The sequence below is a fragment of the Hemitrygon akajei genome, chromosome 12 (assembly GCF_048418815.1).
Source record: "Hemitrygon akajei chromosome 12, sHemAka1.3, whole genome shotgun sequence".
NCBI lineage: Eukaryota > Metazoa > Chordata > Chondrichthyes > Myliobatiformes > Dasyatidae > Hemitrygon > Hemitrygon akajei.
In genome coordinates this window covers 68,331,160-68,351,128 of record NC_133135.1, presented here as the reverse complement: position 1 = coordinate 68,351,128, position 19,969 = coordinate 68,331,160, and the positions used below count along the sequence as shown (strand labels likewise).

Here is a 19,969-nt window from a genome sequence, read left to right as displayed (position 1 = left end):
TGTAATGTACGGAGTTTTCCTTTAAATTACATAAGCTGTGCTAGATTTAAAGAGTTTCCATTTTAGAACAAGGCAGTATAGAGCTAACATGAAACTTTTGACTGAAGAGAAAAACAGTCAACTTGGATAGAAACAGTAATGGGAGATTGGATTAATGTAAAAATCAGATAGGGACAAAATGACTGTTGTTTGTATCAGTGACTATTATTTTGATGTTACTGCATAGTCGTAGTAGTTATTTTTCTTTGAACTGCTTTGCTTTTCACATACAAAAATGCTGTTCTCCATCAGGATTAATAACTGAAATATCTGATTTTTTAACTACCGTAGATTCCGGACTACAGAGCGCACCTGATTAAAAGCCGCTGGCTCTAATTTTAGAAATAAAATCAATTTTTTACTTGTACAAGCCGCACTGGATTTTAGGCCGCACCGGATTTTCGGCCGCAGGTGTCCCACGTTGTAATATGAGATATTTACACAGAAAGATATTACACGTGAGGATTTTTTAACTTTTAATTAAATCCATATGGTAACATAAACAAATACATATTGCAAATGCTTTTTTTCGAACCGTGCCTGTAACGCAGCTACTTTTAAATATACGTTGCGTATACTTCTTTACTGAACAACATTCCAATATCTCCCAACGACTGGTAAAAAATATATATACTGCAGCCTACCAGGAAAAGTTATTGATCGCCTTTAACTTAAAAGCAGCGTTTTCGCTCCGCCGCTCCCCCCCGCCGTCCCGTTTATCGCAAACCGGTATCCCACAAGACGCGGCGAAACCGGGTGTGACGTCATAGCATCCCGCGATGTAGTACAGAAAACAAATATAGTTAAAACAGTTCTAACTTTAACTAACAAATGAATTACTAAGCGAAAATATTATAAACTAAATAACTGCCATAAAGGCAGCACAATGCTTTTCTTCGAGTGTTTTCCATGTTGATGAGGGTGAGTACAAATGACTGATTTACAATAATTTAATTGTGAAAGTGCGCTTGATTTATCGTACAATTTCATTGGACCTCTGTGAACTACTCATCAATTTTATTGGTCTACTGTTATGAGGCAAAATGTTTTTGGCGGCCATGAAAAAAATCATGTATTAGCCGCACCGTATTAAAGGCCGCAGAGTTCAAAGCTGTTCAAAATGTGGGAAAAAAGTAGCGGCTTAAAATCCGGAATCTACGGTAGTTACAGATACTTAACTTTCAAAGATAAATTGAACTTTAATCCTCTTCTCTTGAGGGTTGGTCAAAATGATCAGCTTACCACCAAATAAGCTTTAAATTACAGTCAGATATTTTGTGTATTTCAAACATTAGATTTTGCGATAAGTTTTATTCAGGTTTGTACATTTTTATAAATTATTGGACTACTGTCTTGCACTTGCTAATTTTATTTAGCATTTTGCCAATTTTTGGCATTTTGTTTAATTACTACTTGTAATTCTTCATAGACACTTCAAATAAATTAAAGATATTAAGTGTCTTGTGCCTAGTAATGTGAACAAAACTGATAGTTTGTCAAGACATTTTCATCTAAACTTTATTTTTATTATAATCAAATAGAGAATGTCATTTTTGCTTATAAGAATCACATTATCCATTTCAGTCTTGTGAAAGCTCAAATTTGATGAATCATCTTGTACCTGTATTTATTGCAGTTACAACAAGAGCCTTCAGTTTTCTCTAAAATGCAAATTGTTACTTTTATTCTCTGGATGTATATATAATACACATCTGTGTGCCTACTAGGTACGTAAACTCAACATCCTTGTATTCAACTTTCAGATAAATTCTTCTTCCAGTTGGAGCTGGGATGCATTGCATCTGCAAATTGTCCGATATCTTTAGGTTGCAATGCACTGATACTTCAACTAACCACAAACCTATAAAGATCTTTTCATAAGTTGTGTTTACTATCATACTTCAGGTCCAACTTGCTAATCAGCTCTGTTCTTAATGACCTATATTAACTCCTAGTACCCACACCTTTTTTCAAAATTCTCTAGCACTTGTTTCATTATTGTTAGTGGGACTTTATCAGCTGTCATGTTTCCCTACATTGCAATAGTAACTGGCTGGACAGTAAGTGGCTTCAGGTTTGTTTGTTGTATCTTTTAGGATGTGCAGAGTTTATTTAAACTCAGCTTTTATTTTATTTCTTGCTCTTTTTGTAACATGGTTACTTGAGTTTAGGGTGTTCTACTCTGAACTCTTATACTCCCATCTTCCCTTTGTCTTCCCTTCATCCCACAATTGTGGCAGTATCTTCAGTTCTGCACACCCTGTGCTGTGTGGTTTCCTTCCTCACCTCCTCTGTCTCTTCAATTCCTTTTTAAAAGATCCACCTTAAAATCTACCTCATTTACTAAGCTTCTGAATATCTTTTTTGTCTTGTTATATATTATTTGGATCAAATGACTATAATTTTATTTTACTGAGCTGTGAAGAACTGATGTGGCACATTCTTAACTTGAAATATGTCTCCCAAGCAGCACACACAATGCTGGAGGAACTCAACAGGCCAGGCAGCGTCTATGGGGGAATAAAGTACAGTCGATGTTTCGGGCAGAGACCCTTCACCTGCTGACTTCCTCCTGCATTCAGTGTGTGTTGCTTGGATTTCCAGTATTTGCAGATTTTCTCTTGTATGCAATATCTAATCTTTGTGTGTACAGTATTCAAAATTTATAATATTTGAGCAGTCTTGGTTTTATGAAATAATTCAAAGGTGAAAAGTAAATATTAATTCAGAATTAAAATACTGGGAAACTTCTATTTCTACTTTTGTTATACATCTGTGATTGTTCTAAATGTTAGGCAGTTTCACATCTAGCTTTGTTCCTGATTTGTAATGAAACTTAGTTCCCCTGTAGCATTTTAAACTGTCTTTTAGCATTTTAGCATGTCTGGGAAAGTTGATCAATGTTCTGTCACATTGTTTACAAGTGGGCACATGGTGCTTGAGAAGAAACATGTTGGACATGTCCATCTGGTGATCTGATGTTCATTGTCACGTGAAGTAGATTGCAATAGTGGTGTTGGTAAACTTGCTCTTTTCTATATTTAATTCAAGAAAAGAATTTGTCCACCATTGAACAGTTTTGCCAAATAAACTTTCTGAACATAGAAGGCCAAGATCTTTTTCAGCGTGTTGGTGCAAAGGCTTACAAAATATCTGAAACAAAACCATTTCATTGACACAGCAATCCAAAAGGCTGGCATAGTAGGCTTCTCATGATGCCTTGAACATAACAGCATCATATGGCATCAAATCCAGACAGCTAAGAAAGAAGGAAAGGATCTGCATGTCTTGTTCCTCAACCTGGCCAACGCCTATGGATCAGTTCCTCATTCCCTGCTGTGGACTGCTTTTGAATTCTTTCAGGTGCCTGCAACAATAACAAATCTGGTAAAACACTACTTCCAGGATCAAACAACACACACAAAATGCTGGTGGAACACAGCAGGCCAGGCAGCATCTATAAGGAGAAGCACTGTCGACGTTTCGGGCCGAGAGCCTTCGTCAGGATTTCCAGGATCTGCAAATTTGTCTCACAACATCAGACTTCACCACAGCTTGGCAACCACTGGAAGTAGGCATCATGATGGGTTGCGGGAGGAAAACGGCTACAGTTTGGTCAAAGGTTACCACCAATACGAGCCTATATGGATGATATTACAATACTGATGACAACTGCCCCCTGCACCAAGAGACTTCTGCAAAAGCTTCATCAAAACATCACATGGGCGAGGATGAAGATCAAGCCCAGCAAGTGCAGAAGCATCTCCATTGTCAAAGGTCAAGTCACAGATCAAAGATTTCATATTGATGGAAACTTGTCCCAACTGTTTCAGAAATGCCAGTGAGGAGCTTGGGTCGGTGGTATGATGCTAAGCTCAAGGACACCGAGCAGTTTAAACAACTCAAAAAGGATACCATCACATACATAGCTCACGTCAACAAGACCTTGCTGCCAAGAAAACTCAAGCTGTGGTGCCTCCAGTTCAGCATACTCCCAAGACTCATGTAGCTTTTAACAGTGTATGAAATCCCCATCAACAAGGTGGAAAAGCTCAAGAGAGTGGACTACCACGATGCTTAAGTCCTGTTGGACTGTATGGAACGGCAAATTGGAATTACTAATTACAAGTCTTGTGGAAGAATACAAGTGCACCAAAGCAAGGTTGGTCATTACCCTCACTGAATCTGAAGATACTGTTATTCGAACAGCGGTCCCCCGTGTGGCAACGGGGAGGAAGTGGACCCCATCTGAAGCCATTCAGAGTGCTAGGTCTGCTCTTCACTTCAGGGATGTGGTTGGCCAAGTCCAACATGGGAGAGCTGGTGTCAGGCTCGTCCCAAAGGCTCCTCAATGGCACAAAGCAACATCAGTGCAGAAGAGATGGCTCATGGTGGAGGAGGTGAGGAGACAGGAGGAGGCAGAGCGACGTGCCAGAGCTGTTTCAATGGCCAAGCAGGGCCAATGGACTAATTGGTAGAGCCTAGAAAAGAGGAAACTCAGTTGGCGTGACATCTGGGAGATGGAGGGATCTCGGCTAAGTTTTGTCATCAGAGCCACTGCAGGTTGCTTGGGATTGGAAAATAGACGTGGACTTGGAGAAAAAGCTTGTGTTTCCCCCAAACGTTGCGGCTACAACACTCCGGCCAGACATAGTCCTGTGGTCCACAACAGCCAAGCTGGCATATGTTGTGGAATTGACAACATGGGAAGATGGTGTTGAAGAAGCTTATGAGAGGAAAAAGACCAAGTACTCTGAACTGGCAACTGAAGCTGCTCAGAATGGCTGGAAGACCAAGATTTTCCCTGTAGAAGTGGGATGCAGGGGATTCGTTGCTACATCTACAACCAGTCTATTGAAGAAGATGGGGGTGCCTCCCTCCAACAAGTGGTCAAGTCCTTGTCAAATGCAGCAGAAGAAAGCAGCAATTGGATTTGGATTAAAAGGAAAGACAACAACTGGGCTGCAAGATGAAGATAGGAGGGTACGGAACTGAGGGAGGTGTATCTGGGACGCCAGGTAGCACTGTTGAGCCCTCTGGAGATGTTGTGGGCTTGTCAACGAAACGTCAAAGAAGGAGGGTGCCCACCTGATGACCGCAATGACATAGCTACTTTCCTCGTCACCACTCCAAGCCTACTGCCAACATCGAGAGTGCCGACTTTTAGGGATTGAAACATCAAGTCCTAGTAGCTCAACTAAGTTCACTTGATAGAAGTTGTAAAGAATGGATGCCAATATTCCTCATCAAAGAGCTGACCTCAAAAACAAATTGCAGGAGGAAATCAGCAGGTCTGGCTCTATCCGAGGAAATGGATGGTTGACATTCTGGTTCATGACCCTGAGAATGGCAGAATAAGTAAGTGAGAGGATGGCTGATAGGTTATGTAGGCATAGGCAGGTGGTGAATGATGGGCCGATGGAGCAGGGGAGGGGATGTTTAGAGATTGATGGGTGGAAACAGGTTGGGAATAAACTGGGTAGTTGAAACCAAGTGGGAGAGGGCAGTGAAAGATAGAGACAGAAGCTGGAAGGTCCTAAGTGAAACTGGATATGGGAGATGTGGTCAGCAGGTGTAACCTGATGAGAAAGCTAAGCTGAGAAAAAATAAAGTTGTGTGTGTGTGTGCGTGCGTGGGTGATAGATGGACTATGTGGAACAGGGTAATGAATCTAGTTAACTGTTGGGGTTGGGTGGGGGGTGAAGAGGAGAACAAGCTTGAGAAAAAGAGAACCTAGGATGACTGGTAAGGGTAGGCAAAGCACACACGTTGTGGATTTCCTGAACTTGGCAAGTTCAGATGTTCATACCTTTAGGTTGTAGGCTAGCCAATTAATGTAATGTGATTTTTCTGCAACCTAATGGTATGAACAGTTGGATCTAGTCTACAACCCAGTGCTATGAAAGTAGAAAATTTATAGTTCATAAATCACTTTGCCTTCGTTCCAATTCCACTCCTATTGGCCCACCCTATGTTCCCTTTCTGCCTTTTGCACCTCTTCCTCCCAACCCACCCTACTACTTGGTTCCATCTGCCCCTCACTCACACACCCATTCACCTGGGTTTCTTTCTTGGTCTAACCTTTGCATTCAATCTGTCATCTGGTTCCATCTGCACATCATCTCTCCTTTACCTGATTTCATTTGTCACCTTCCAGTCATTGTCTTTACCCTCTCCTTTCTCCTTTCCTCCTCCCCACAGCCAGGTTCATCTGTCCATTTATTTTTCCCCTTGTGTTTCCACCAATCACCCACCAGACTATCTCTAAACTCTTCTCTCCCCGAACAACCAGTTCATTATCTCCCACCTAGCCTGGTTCCAGCTATCATTTACCAACTTGTTTCTCATCCCTTCCTCTCTCCTTATAGTGACTATCATCCCCTAAGCTCTGTATGGATGAAGGGTCTTGACCTGAACCATTCAGTGTAAGATACCTCCACAGATGTTGTTTGACCTGCTGAATTTCAGCAGCAGTTTCTTTTCCTTTTTCTCCCCTCCAGGTTCCAGCATCAGCACTCACTTGTATCTCAAACCCAGTGAGTTTGGACAAATTAATTTATACAGTGGTATAATAACGTGAACATTTTGGAGCAGCAAAATCAATCAGTAGCATGCAAATCAATCATGAGATGCCAGCCTGGCAGAACTGTAATATGTGGTTGTAACACCCATAAAATGCTGGAGGAACTCAGCAGCTCAGTCAGCATCCATAAAAAAAGAATAAACAGTCAATGTTTCTAGTTTCAGGAAGGGGCAAGTAACCAGAATAAGGTGGTGTGAAGAGAGAAAGGAGTACAAGCTAGAAGGTGATAGGTGAAGCTAGGTGGGTGGGGGGAGGAGGGAATGAAATGAGAAGCTGTGTGGTGATAATAGAAGAAGGAATCTGATAGAGAGTGGATCATAGGAGAAAGGGAAGGAGGAGGGGCACCAGGGGAGGTGATAGACAAATGAGAAGAGTAGAGGTAAGAAAGGTGCAAGAGTGGGGAATGGAGGAAAGAGGGAAGGTAGAAAATGATCAGAAATTAGAGAAATCAATGTTTATGCCATCAAGTTAGAGGCTAGCCAGAAGGAATATGAGGTGTTGATCCTCCAGCCTGAGAGTGCCCTCATTGTGGCAGTATAGGACGCCAAGTACTGACATATCAGAATGGGAATGAGGAATGGAATTAAAAAGGTTGGCCACTAGGAAATCTTGCTTGTTGCGGATGGAGTAGAAGAAGAATAGCCCTTAACTCGGCAGTTGAGTTATCAGGGCACCGTCGTGACGGTGTTTCTGTAGCAAGCTATTCCTGTTTTTACGAGGCCAAGTTGCTAGCTCAACACTCAACCTGACTTGGATTCGAACTCGGGAACCTTCACTCCGGAGTCCAGCACTGATATAATTGCACCACCAAGTGGGACTTGCTGATGGATTGAAAGTACTCAACAGAGCCCCCAGTATGTGCCGGGTCTTAACAATGTAGAAGGAGGTCCCATTAGGAGCACTGAATACAGTAGGCAATCCCAACAGACTTCACAGGTGAAGTATTACCTCACCTGGAAGGATTGTTTGGGGCCTGGAATGGAGGTAAGGGAGGAGTTAAATGGGCAGGTGTAGCACTTCCACTTGCAGGGATAAGTGCCAAGAAGGAGAGTAGTGGGGCAGGATCAATGGACAAGACAATGGAAACCTGGAGAGAGCAATCCCTGCGGAGAATGGAGGGGCAGGGGGTCTATGATGCAAGTAAAGATGTGTTCCTTTCCCAATCCTAGCAAACCACCTAATTGGATGGAGATACACATGATTTTATGTGTGAAAGAGCAAAAACAGGCAAAAGACAGAGCTAAGCAATTTCACAATCTGCAGTGCTGCCATATTAATTGTTAAAGAGAGTGATGGGGTTGTATGTAGGACCATTCACAACTGATCACAGTGCCCTGCGTGTGAATGCTTAAGGCAAGGCTGAAACCATCTTAAAGGGGAAGTGCTGAGTGATCCATCACCTGTTTCTTGTGTTGGAGAATCCCATGAACAGTCAATTTGACTTGTTTATCAGGAAACTGCTGATAAAGGCTATGTTACCAATCATATTCTTGCTCTAATACTGAAAACTTTCACTTGAACTGGCTCTGAATGTAGATAAGCTGCTTTGGTACATTTGTCACATGTGCAAAATGGCCCAGATATATAATCCACAAAACGGGGGGGGGGGGGGGAATCAGCGTGGCTACTCACAAGGCAGGCACTTACTTGCTCAATCCTGGAAGATGTCAGTACAGGTGCAGTCAAACAGTGCCTGTTTGTAACCTGTATTTTACTGTCATCTTCAGGTTACGTCTAAGCCACTCATTTCTACATAACACTGTAGTTGTAGTCTAAACATTGACTTAAGAACTGAATTACAGGTGAGATCAGATTGCCTGCCTTGACAGCAGGCACCATTTGACAGGAAGGTGCCTAGTAAAACTGAAGAAAGTGGGCATCAAAGGGAATAACGCTCCAATGCACCCAAAGCAAGTTAGCTGTATTATAGGTCAATAATCCTGACTCCAGGAGGTGTATGTTAGTCAGGGTAGTGTGGCTTAAATATAACATCTTTGGGTAATTCATTCTGGCAGTACATGAAGTATAAGAATAGTATATTTTTCATTAGTATTTCTGATCTCTGAAAAATGTATCATTTTTGATGTGCAAAATTCACTCAAAAGTATAAATTATGACTAATCCTACACTTTTACAATTCATATAATCTAATGATTCTAATGCAGAAGATGGCATTCTGTTCAATTTAACTGATCTGTTTTCATAAGCTACAGTCACTATGGTTGTCTTTTTGAGGTTTTCTTGTTATTCATACACAGGATGCGGATGTAGCTGTTGTCTAGAATTTGTATTCCAATTTATATTCAAAGGTGATTATAAGTTTGCCGTCTTGAGCTACCAACTATCCTTGTAGAGAAAATACTCTCATGGTCCTTTTATGATTAGTAGTCTGATTTTGTTGGTGTTAATAAGAAGTTCATGGATTTTGACTCGGCAGTAATGAAGGAATAGTGTAAAATTTCTAAGTCTAGATATTTAAAACATGGTGCACAATTGCGCGAATTAACATTATTAAGCACCAGCTACCTTTTGATTCTCCTGAGTTGCATATTTGGGGGAGTGGGATGCAATGAAAGAAACCCTGGCAAGTTGCCGCATTGCATTTTGTGGATGTCACAAGCCCATTGGCACAGGGCAACTGAAGTGGAAGGACTGAATGTTGGCAGATGCTTTGGCCTGGATGGTGTCTAATTTCTCAAGTGCAGCTGATTGCTGCACCAGGTAAACACCTTGTGTCTTGCAAATGATGGGGAGATTTTGGAGAGCAATGTGGTTAGTAACCGCACTCTTGTAATCTGATTATTTATTTGCCTGGTCCATGGTGACCATCAATCAGTCTGTTAATTGTTGAAAATTTGGTAATGATAAAACCATAGTGCATTGTAAATGGATAAGGCTGTAGGCTGGTATCTCTAAATCCTTGTCATCTCTATCTCAGAACCACCTAATAATGTCTAGCTCTCAGATCAAGCCTTTATACAGCTGTCCTTGTCAGTTGGTCTTTATTTTGTTTGCCAATCAGGCTGTGAAGCATCCGGTGATGTCTATTTTCCTAGATGTGATTGAATAATTGGGTAGTGTAAGGGAGTATCAGATTATTTTATGATGAGTTGACATAATTTGTAAGAAGTTTGGTTGCAAGTTTCATAATGCTGATATTGTTTAAACTTTGTAAAAGTGATCTTAATTAACTGCAAGTTTTTGGGGGAAGCTGTTTTATTGTAGCTGATGTACTCTAGGTTTTGAAGGAGCAAATTTTTGGGGGAAAAAGCAAGGTGCATTCCAAAAGACTTCTGTTGAAATTATAAGAAAATAGCAGTTTTTTATTTTGCATTTGGACTTGATTTTCTTGAGTCTGCTTGTTGAAGTTTTAAGTGTTCATTTTCACAGCATTTCCTTTGTGGTTTATTAGAGCCAACGCCTAGATTCTGAAAAAAATCTGTTTCTTCTCGCTTTCTATTATGGGTATTGCAGTTTAAAAGTAAATTCAATGATGATTTGCCTTTTGGGTAATTGAAACAGTAATTATTCCCAACCCTTTTTGTTGTGGAACTGAGTGGCTTGCGTTTCAGAGGCCATATAAGAATTTTAAGGCATATGGAATATGGAATTAATGCAAGCAATTGAGGTTAGTATAGATGCACATGATGGTTGACATGGACAGGGTGAGCTGAAGGGCCCTTTTCTGTGCTCTGCGGCTTTGCCTAATCCTCTGGAGTGAAATTAATTCAAACTAGATAAGTATGACAGATTTCCTTCCCTGAAGAACATTATAGTGTAGCATCATGATAATTCTGTGGTTTGTTTTCTCTCCCTATATTTTTGACTGAATTTAAATAGTACAACTCCAGCCTCTGATTATTAATTTAGTAATTTAAATGCTGATTATCCTCTGTGTTGAGATATTGTCAGATTCACTGTTTTCTCAGTCTTGGTGAATCTGAGAAACTAATGCAAAAAGAAGTTTTGTTTACCCTTTACTCTAGCAATGTATGTACCTCAGTAGGGACTTTATTAGAGACAGGAGGCAGATGGTAATGAGGCTACGCTCCAAGTTATCATTGACTTGTTTATTAAACCCGTTGAATGAATAGGCTTCACACCAAGTTTCTATAAGGCAAAATTCCTCTGCCAGCCTAAACACCCTTTACATAACACCGCATCCCAACAATAAATTTCATCAACTGGGTCTAGAAAACATCACTTTCAATATCTTGGGAATACAGAATTCCGTAACAGAAATCACCAATGCACTTGCACGGTTTTGTGGCCATTAAAATTAATACTTGGTTTGAGGTCATGGTCTCCTGATCTGTGATCCTCACCTTGCCGTATGGTTTTGAGGCATGGATTACTTGTGCCAGCATCACAAAATATGGGTGAGTTTTCACCAATACTATTGCAAAATCCTCCAATCTCATTGCTGGACAACGAAATTGATCTCGGTATTGTCTGCCAGGCCAACATCATCAGCATTGACAATTGTATTTACATTTGCTCCAGTTCGATATATCATTCACACTCATGACACCAGGCTCTTGAAATCAGTAAGGTTTGCAAGAGGACAGAGAAAATTATTCCAGTATGATCTGATAACATCCTCTTAAACCCATGCAAAGTTTTGGCTTGTGGCCACCCAAGATTTTTGGTCAAAGGTTTTGAGCAGGTGTTCCACTTTGATCATCTCCTTGTGTCACAACATCACTGAAGTTTGTCTTTATCCAATATTATCACCCTATAATGTGAATCAATAAAGATTATGGACCTAAGAAACATTCTCTAGCACTAGCTATGCCCAAGTTAAGCTTCCTAATATAGCTTCAACACTGATTTCTAATAGCAATGGAAACTTGTTCATGAATGGCCAGACTATATAAAAAGTTTGGACAAGCCTCCTACTCAGTATTGTCCTGTGATCAGCAAAGTGATAGAAAGGCAGTAGTGCAATCAAACAGCACTCTCACCTCATTACCTGTCATTGTTACTCAATTTAGAATCAGTCCTTGAATCTGATCTGGTGTATCTCTGAAATATACAGCAGCAGGTACTTAAAACGGGCCCAGAGAATCATCAGGGACTCAAGCCACCCCAACCACAAACTGTTTCAGCTGCTTCCATCTGGCAAACAGTACTACAGCATTGAAGCAACAACCAACAGGCTGCAGGGCAGCTTTCACCAGGCCATCAGATTGATCAATACACTTTGATCTGATTGCATATCTGATTGTACATTGTATCTAACTGTACATGCATGTATACAAAACAATTATGTATACAATCTTAATTAGTGTTGGGGGAGTATCCTCCCACATTTCACTCCTTTATTGCTTGTACATAGTGATGGAGATGCAACATAAAAATCTTTACTCCTTCATTGTGAGGTGGATGTAAGAAATAAAATTCTATTCTAAAACACAGGATTGTAATTTACATTTGAATGTTGGCATGATGAACTCTCTTCAGTACACTTTCACCACTGTCATACTGCAAAATTTAAGTTTGTCTGTGATCAGTGGGGATATTTTTCATTGAGTATTTAATAAAGCCATAGTACCAATTAACCAGTTGCAGGTATTAAGAGAATACAGTGTATGCTAATCATTGGAACATCTCCAAGACTACAACCAGGAACAATTATATTCAAAACACATGGAGCTATTTTAATTTAAAGCGAGCTGAGTTCCTTAGTTTCACTTGTTAAGTGGGCTACAGCAAACTAAAAGTGTAAGAAAGGTAATTTAATTATAATTACCAGAGTGAAATAAATGAGGGAAAAGTTTCAATACTAAATTATTAAGCAGGGTTTAACTGTGGCACAGCATATTTTAATTCATTTTCACAAAGTGAACATTAAGTAGATTTTGAGGATTTAATTTTTTTAATGTGGCAAGGACATTCATTCTGCACAGTAGAGGAATGTGGTTTATTTCCAATAATAGAAGTGATTATTATTGGTTACCTGAACCTTTTAAATTGTTTAATTGTATTGCTTAATTTTACTGTTTTTAAACCATTAAGAAGGATTACATGTTTCTTCTAAAAAAATTGTTACATTATCTTGAATACTCAAGTAATTTTGTTGTCTAGATGTGGCAGAAGTTATTGTTGCCCAAACTACAGCTAATTGGTAACCCATAATAGTTTTTCGGTCTTTCAGTTGAAAACAAGTGCAAAGTTGCTTTTTTCAGCTTAAAACACTTAAATTTTGCAGAAGAGGTGCAAATTTCAGGCAAGCAAATCTGTTATCTGTGTGGTAAACTGTACATGCAGCTCTAACATCTACCATCATTTGAATAATCTAGTAAGTCACACCCTGTATAAAATCTTCATAGTACTTTCATTCATCTACATTATAGGTATTTCTGAGGGAGTATTAACTGTTCAGAAAATAATGGCTTTCTGTAGGACATTTGTGACTTTGCATTACTTAATATTGTATAATTTAAACAAAAGCTTTGTAGTCTTTTCATGTCTTGTAGCCAGCAAACTGATGCAGTCATATGGTGAAGAAGCACTGCTCTGCTTGGAACAAAAAGTATTCATTCAGAAATTAGCCTCATCTGAAGCAATAAATATGAATCAGTACCTACTGCAAGATAGTATAGTGCTGATGTGGACAGTATCAATCTGTATTAAAAAGTGTATTGTGTAAGTTTAAAAACAGTATTTCTATAATCAATGTAGTATTCAGAAGGGAAAATCTTCTAATTGTGTTCTCTTTCCCTGGCAGCGTTGTTCCACTTTTAAAGCAATCCATTGGGATTTTAATGCAACGTACACCTCCTTCTTTGGATCACATATTGCCTCAGTGCTACCAGCGGGTGCGTACAATTAATTTTGTATTAAGTCTTAGAAAAATCCTCAGTACATCTAGTTCAACGAAACACTAAAATTTTCTATTTTTTTTTAGGTTCAACACTTGCAAGGTGTTTATAGTATAATTGATCCCCACTTCTGGACTTTATGTAGTGAAGTGTACATTGGAACAATAAAGCTTCTGGTAGCTCCTGATGCAGATGCAAGATGGATTTTGAGCCAAACACACAACATTTTCACTCAGGTATATCAAGAGAACATTTATTATTCTTGTTGGTATTATTCCTTTTATATAAATACAAAATTGCCATTGATCTTTTAAGAGCAGCTTCCTAGAAAGCACAAAATTGAAGGCAGTTTTACATATTTAAGAAATGCTTCTTGCAAGCATCTATAAGCAAAATTCTGTTATTTATGCATGTCAGCTTGTAACTTCTAAATATGAAAGAGTTCTGCCTATAGTGTGATATTCTGTATCCAATAAAATTAGATGTTGAGAAAGATACTATAGAATGAACCTGTTTGAATTTGATACACTAATAATGTATCATTATATAAACCAACATAACACCACTATTATTTCAGACTTAGCATCTTACTACTTAGTACCCATCTGTTTTACTTTAGTGTTTACTACAAAACAAAATCCTCTTGCTCGTTCTGTTATTTTGCAGTCTTTAATATAGAGGTGTGGTGCTTAGTAACTGTTGAGTTTACGGGTTGTCGAAATGGGCACAGTGTATAACAGTGGGATAGAAATAATTGCCTACTTCTCTTCAGTTTGGTGCTGTCATCTGTTTCTGCCTTCCTCGTGCAGTTTTTCATTATCCTCCTTTGTATCCATTGAAAGAATGTTGGTCGTTGTTTATTTTTGAACTTTTGTCACTCATTATTTGCATTTAAAAAATAACGGGTGGTGTGAAGCCTGCCACATCCCATTCTAATGTAATACTGCTATACACCATCAAGTCTATCACCTCAATTAATGAGGAAACCTAATGGATTTATTACTTTGAACCATTCAGTTATGACCTACTTAGTCTACACTTTACCCCACTACACTCCACCCCCACTTAAGCCTGTCTAACTCGGGATCTCATTCTGATGCTTGGACATGCCCAGCAATGGAAATATAACTTGTTATTGAACTAAACTCTACTCACCAATTTTTCATGTTGCTGCACTACTTGGTAGCCTTTAATGAATTATCTTGTAGAATGACTGATCTTGTAATTTCCTCAAAGGATAATTCAGTGCACTTCATTATATAGGACCTCCTGCTCTGCAGCAAGTGTACTGCCAAGATCACTACCTTGCCCTGCCTTTAAGGATTCTCCACTCAATCTAGTGTTTTTCATGTTTGAGCATGAATATAACTTTTCAACGCATGAGTTCAGTTTTCCAAGCTACATCTTAATAACATGATCAGCACCAATAGAAAAGCATGGGAACATAATTAAATGTTTCTGTTTCACAGGAGACCTTTGGCTGGCTAAAGACATGTCAGTTCTGAAAGGCATAATCTCATTAGTCTCATCCTCCCCACTCTTTGCTTGATTTACTGCAGCTTATTCTGTCATGTATGTCTGTCAGTTCCCTTTTTTGCTATTTATCTATGGCTAAGGGTTAATTTATTGTAGTCTGTTTACCCACCACACAAGTTTGGGATGTGGGAGGAAACTGGAACATGTAGAGAACCTGCAAATTCCACACCAACATATTGTATACTGTTCAACTTGAGTCCCTGGAGTAAAGAGACAGCAAGCACTAACTGCTGTGCCCCTATGCTTCTCATGCATTGTATTTTTCCCTAATATGGAAAGTGTTCTATGTGATTTGATTTCTCTTCCCTGGGTTCTGAAGTTATTTCTAATGGAGAAGTTGGTTCCAGCCTCCTGACCTCACTTGGCAGCCAGAAGTTCTTATTTATTGAGTTACAGCGTGGAATAGGCCCTTCCAGCTCTTTGAACCACCCAGCAATCCCCAATTTTAATCCTAGCTTAATCATGGGACAATTTACAGTGACCAATTAACCATACACCATACACTGTGGATCACCTGAAGGTAATCCACGCAGTCACAGGGAGATTGTACAACTCTTTACAGGCAGAGGAGGGAATTGAACCTTGGTCACGTGTACTTAAAAGCATTGTGCTGACTACTATGCTACTGGGCCATCCAGTTTTGTGCACTAGGAGCTGAATTTGTGACCTTGTCCATTTGATATATTCCCCAATACAGGTACAACTTGTCTTTGCCACTTTTAGCACTCAGGAAATTCAAGTATGCAGAATAATGTTGCAATAATGTGGAAAGCCATTCATATATTAAAATATAATTCTCCCCATTTAATTGAAGGACAGTTGGGAATTGATACTGAATTGGTGTTGGAGAGGAAACAGCACATTCCTACTTTAATGGATGAATAAACTTTCTTTTTGTTGCTTTTTGTTGGCAGGCAGGCGTAAGGCAGCTTTACGTACAGATTGATTTTGCAGCAATGTAAAGATGCCTGAATCATGTAGGTCTAAACTCCTGGTTATTGGATCTGGGAACAGATTTAACTGCTGGTTCGTCACTGGATTTGAAACACCACCAGCGTGCAGCAAACTTGAATGTGGTATTATTCATTTACATCGGTAGAAGGTCTCAAGTCAAGGAACGGTGAAATAATTAACATCATCTGCTATATGTGGAACAATCATTTTGTGATTAGACCTAAAGTGTCTTATTTCATCTTGACTGTTAAGGAATTGAAACTGAGTTGGTGTTCTGTTGTATGATGAACAATGTTGTATTATCCTGCATCCAATTTAACAGATGTGTTTCCCACAGTTCAGATTATCCCTGTTCATTTAAATATTTGTCATCTTGGCTGTCATTCTGCATTCTGTTTCTTTTAAAATTTCATTTGTTGTATGCTCACACATTGAATGATATGAACCATGTTTCTGAAGTGCCTTTTTATGGTGGCCAAGAAGTAATATTTGAAAGGCAGGTAGTGATTACTGGACCCATCAGAGCAAGTCTTATAATCATTGGTCAGTAGTGCACATCATGGTAATCAGCATGGTTTTGCTGGGTTTTAATAAGATTATTGTAGGGAGAGACAGGAGGTTAGGGAACTGATCCTTTCTGTCGTGGCACGCTGGTATCCAGTTCAATAGCTTATTCTTTTAAAGGTCCTTTGACATGTTTATTGTATTCTGCTGAACTATAAAGAAATTCCATTGCACCATGGAAACTTTGCACACTTGAGTTCACCCAGGAATGGACTGGGTGAAGTTGAACGGTCCAGCAGAGAATCCATGCAGAAGACAAGTAGCCAGATATAAGAAAACTGAATGTTTGTAAATTGTTAAGAGTTTTCTTTAAAACTTATACATTATCCTGACTTGCCTTTTGGTACTGTTTGTATCTGTTCTGATAGTGAAAAGGAATTTAAACCCTTATCTTAAATGTTCCAAGTGGTGCTTTTAAAAAAGTAAAGTACTGTGAATGCTAGAAATCTGAAATGTTCAGAGAAAAATTCTGGAAATTCTCAGCATATGAGGCAGTAGAGATTACTGGAAAGAGAAAACTGTAGTTGATTTTACACCAATGATCTTTTGTCATACTTGGTTTAAAAACTAGTGCCTCACATGTTGGTAGATTTCCAGATCCTTCTCTCAACTGTTCATAAATCGCTTACATAATGAAAAACACAATCAGTTTATAAATATAAAAGGGGGGGCTGGGGAAAAAGCTCCTGGCAGATTCAAACCTGGTTTGAATAAGCCTATCATGAATTGATCAGTTTAGCAATTGTTTTCACTGATGCTTGTGCTGGTTCAGTTAAATGAGCATTAGACATCGGTTTAAATATTTTCACATGAAAATAGTGACTTGATCATTTGAATTTTTGTCACTAAGCGGTTTGAAAAGAGAATATAATTCTGATTCAACTCGATGCTGAGTTTATTCAACAGGTGGTAATGAGGTTTAGCAGATGATTTGCCCTGTGGCAAATTAGGGTGAATTGGTCAGTTATTTTGCCCATGTGTCACTAGGGAGAAATAAATCAGATTTGTTCAGTGTTTGTGATAGGGATTGAAGAAAACAAAAATCAACAGTGTGTTTTTTAAATTGTCAAATTTTAATGTGTCTTAGCTGTTTAAACAGTTAAACAAAATGTACTTTTGTAAATTGAGGTCATCCAGCAATTAAGTTGTTTGTCGATTAAATTAGCTGCATAAGGAAAAAAGGAGTATAGCACAGTATCTTGCAGTGGATGCCAAACTGCATTATCCAAAGCAAATGTTTATAGCTTAGAAATCTTAGCATGATGTGTTTGCACACTCAAGGTGTAATCAGACCCTGTCTGTGAAGGATAAAACAGAGGTACTGCCTAGACTATCCTTTTTCCTACTCTGCCTCCAGAGGCTATTTCTAAAACAATTAAATGGTTTTCTGAAGTTTGGGTCTTTCTAAATTTGTATTGCTTAGTCTACATGCTACAAAAGGGTGTTAAATTTACAGCATTTCTGCACAAAATGTGTTAATAAGAAAGTTTATCTGATTTTCAAAAGAACAGTAAATACTTTTGTTTTAAAGCAGAAGTATTTATTTGTAAAGCATTACTACTCTTCTGTTTAAATGGAATAGTCACTCTATTAGCTATAATATGCATTGTTGCTAGTTCTGGGAACATTTTCGATCTTAAATCAAAGGATTCTTTGTTCTGTATCAAGCCTTTGCCTCTACCCAGAAATTAATTGAGCATAAGAGGGGAGAAAATGAGCAGCATCACTTTGAATATGGTTTCAGAATGTAGAGGTCTTTCTGAGATCCCATGTGTGAGTCCTGAGCTATTTGGTAGTTATTCTAGTTGATATATTTATCATTCTAGATAAATCTCTTGAAAATTATTTAAGAAGAGATTGACTACAGTATTTTTAATATTTTAAAACAATTGTAAACATCACCAAAGCAATTTGAAGTATGTACTACTCTAATAGTCTCTACAGTAAACTCTCATCAAAGAACTTGTCTGAAATGCAGCAATATGCATAATAAATATTTTGATAACTACGGTTTGTGAATAAGTTAATTTTAAATTTCCTGAAGGTATATGTTCCTGGGAATTTAATGCTATGGAACAGGTACAGTATTCCCTATTATTTTTCCCATGTTACAGACTTTTCAAATCTGAGAAGCATAGGAGAAGAGAGAGACTATGGTGTGCATATCCAAAAATCCCTGAAAACAATTGGGACTGGAGATGATTATCAAGGCAAGATTTTTTTTCCATTTAGCACCAGAGGTAGTCCATATAAACATAATTAGGTTTGATTTCCATAAAGGACCACAGCTCCAGTACTGTGTAGAATTCTGGTTGTCATATTTGAAAGTGTGCAGAAAAGACAAGAATCTTCCCAGAGCTGGAGGATCTTGACTTGGATGAGGGGATGGATAGGCTGTAGTTGTTTTCTTCAGTAAACAGATGGCTGAAGGGAAATTGAAATGGTGTGTAAAATTGATCAAAGTACATACTTGACATTCAGTGATCGCTTTTATTAGGTACTGGAGTGGAAACAGATTGTGGTTTTCTGCTGCTGTAGCTCATCCACTTCAAGGTTCAATGTGTTGTGCAGTCAGAGACATTCTTCTGTACACCATTGCTATAATAGAAATGAGAAAATCTGCAGATGCTGGAAATCCAAAGCAACACACACAGAATGCCGGAGGAACTCAGCAAGTCAGGCAACGCCTATGGAAAAGAGTAAACAGTTGACAATTTGGGCCAAGACCCTTCATTGGGACTGGAAAAAAAAGATGGTTGGGGGGGGGATAGGAGGAGTAAGTACAAGGTGATAGGTGAAACTAGGAGAGGAGGAGAGGTGAAGTAAAGAGCTGGGAAGTTGATTGGTGAAAGAGATAAAGGGCAGGGAGAAGGGGGAACCTGATATGAGAGGGTAGAAGACCATGGAAGAAAAGGAAGGGATGGAGCACCAGAGGGAGGTGATGAACAGGTAAAGAGATGTGAGAGAGAGAAATGGAAATGGGAATGGTTGGGGGGGGTGGGGTGCAGAGAACATTTACCAGAAGTTCAAGAAATCGATGTTCATGCCATCAGGTTGGAGATCACCCAGATGGAATATAAGGTGGTGGTCTTCCAGTCTGAGTGTGGCCTCCTCATAGCAGTAGAGGAGGCAATAGACTGACATATTGGAATAGGAAGTAGAATTGGAATGGGTGGTCACCGGGAGACCTTGCTTTTTCTGGCGGATGGAGCTAGTTGGTGCTCAGTGAAGATTGGAGACTGCTATGTCAGGTCTCACTGGTTTACGGGAGGCCAGACTGGGAGCACTGGATACAGTAGATGACCTCAACAGGCTCACAATGTTGTAATGTGTGGTTATTTGAGTTACTGTCGCCTTCCCATCAACTTGAACCAGTCTGGATATTCTCTGGTCTCTAATTAACAAGGCATTTTCACCCATAGAACTGCTCGCTGTATTTCTAAAATTGTTTTTCACACCATTCTCTGTA

General features: G+C 39.1%; 1 protein-coding gene across 1 annotated transcript in view; it reads left to right on the top strand.

Moving 5' to 3' along the window:
* slc30a7 (solute carrier family 30 member 7) overlaps positions 1–18,508 on the top strand; it is a 75,835-nt gene extending 57,327 nt beyond the window's left edge. Inside the window, exons 9-11 of the mRNA XM_073063387.1 lie at positions 13,353–13,443; positions 13,533–13,682; positions 15,897–18,508. Coding sequence (XP_072919488.1) covers positions 13,353–13,443; positions 13,533–13,682; positions 15,897–15,944 — 289 coding nt within the window. The 3' untranslated portion in view covers positions 15,945–18,508. The remainder of the gene's footprint in view (positions 1–13,352; positions 13,444–13,532; positions 13,683–15,896) is intronic.
* The last annotated feature ends 1,461 nt before the right edge of the window (positions 18,509–19,969 follow it).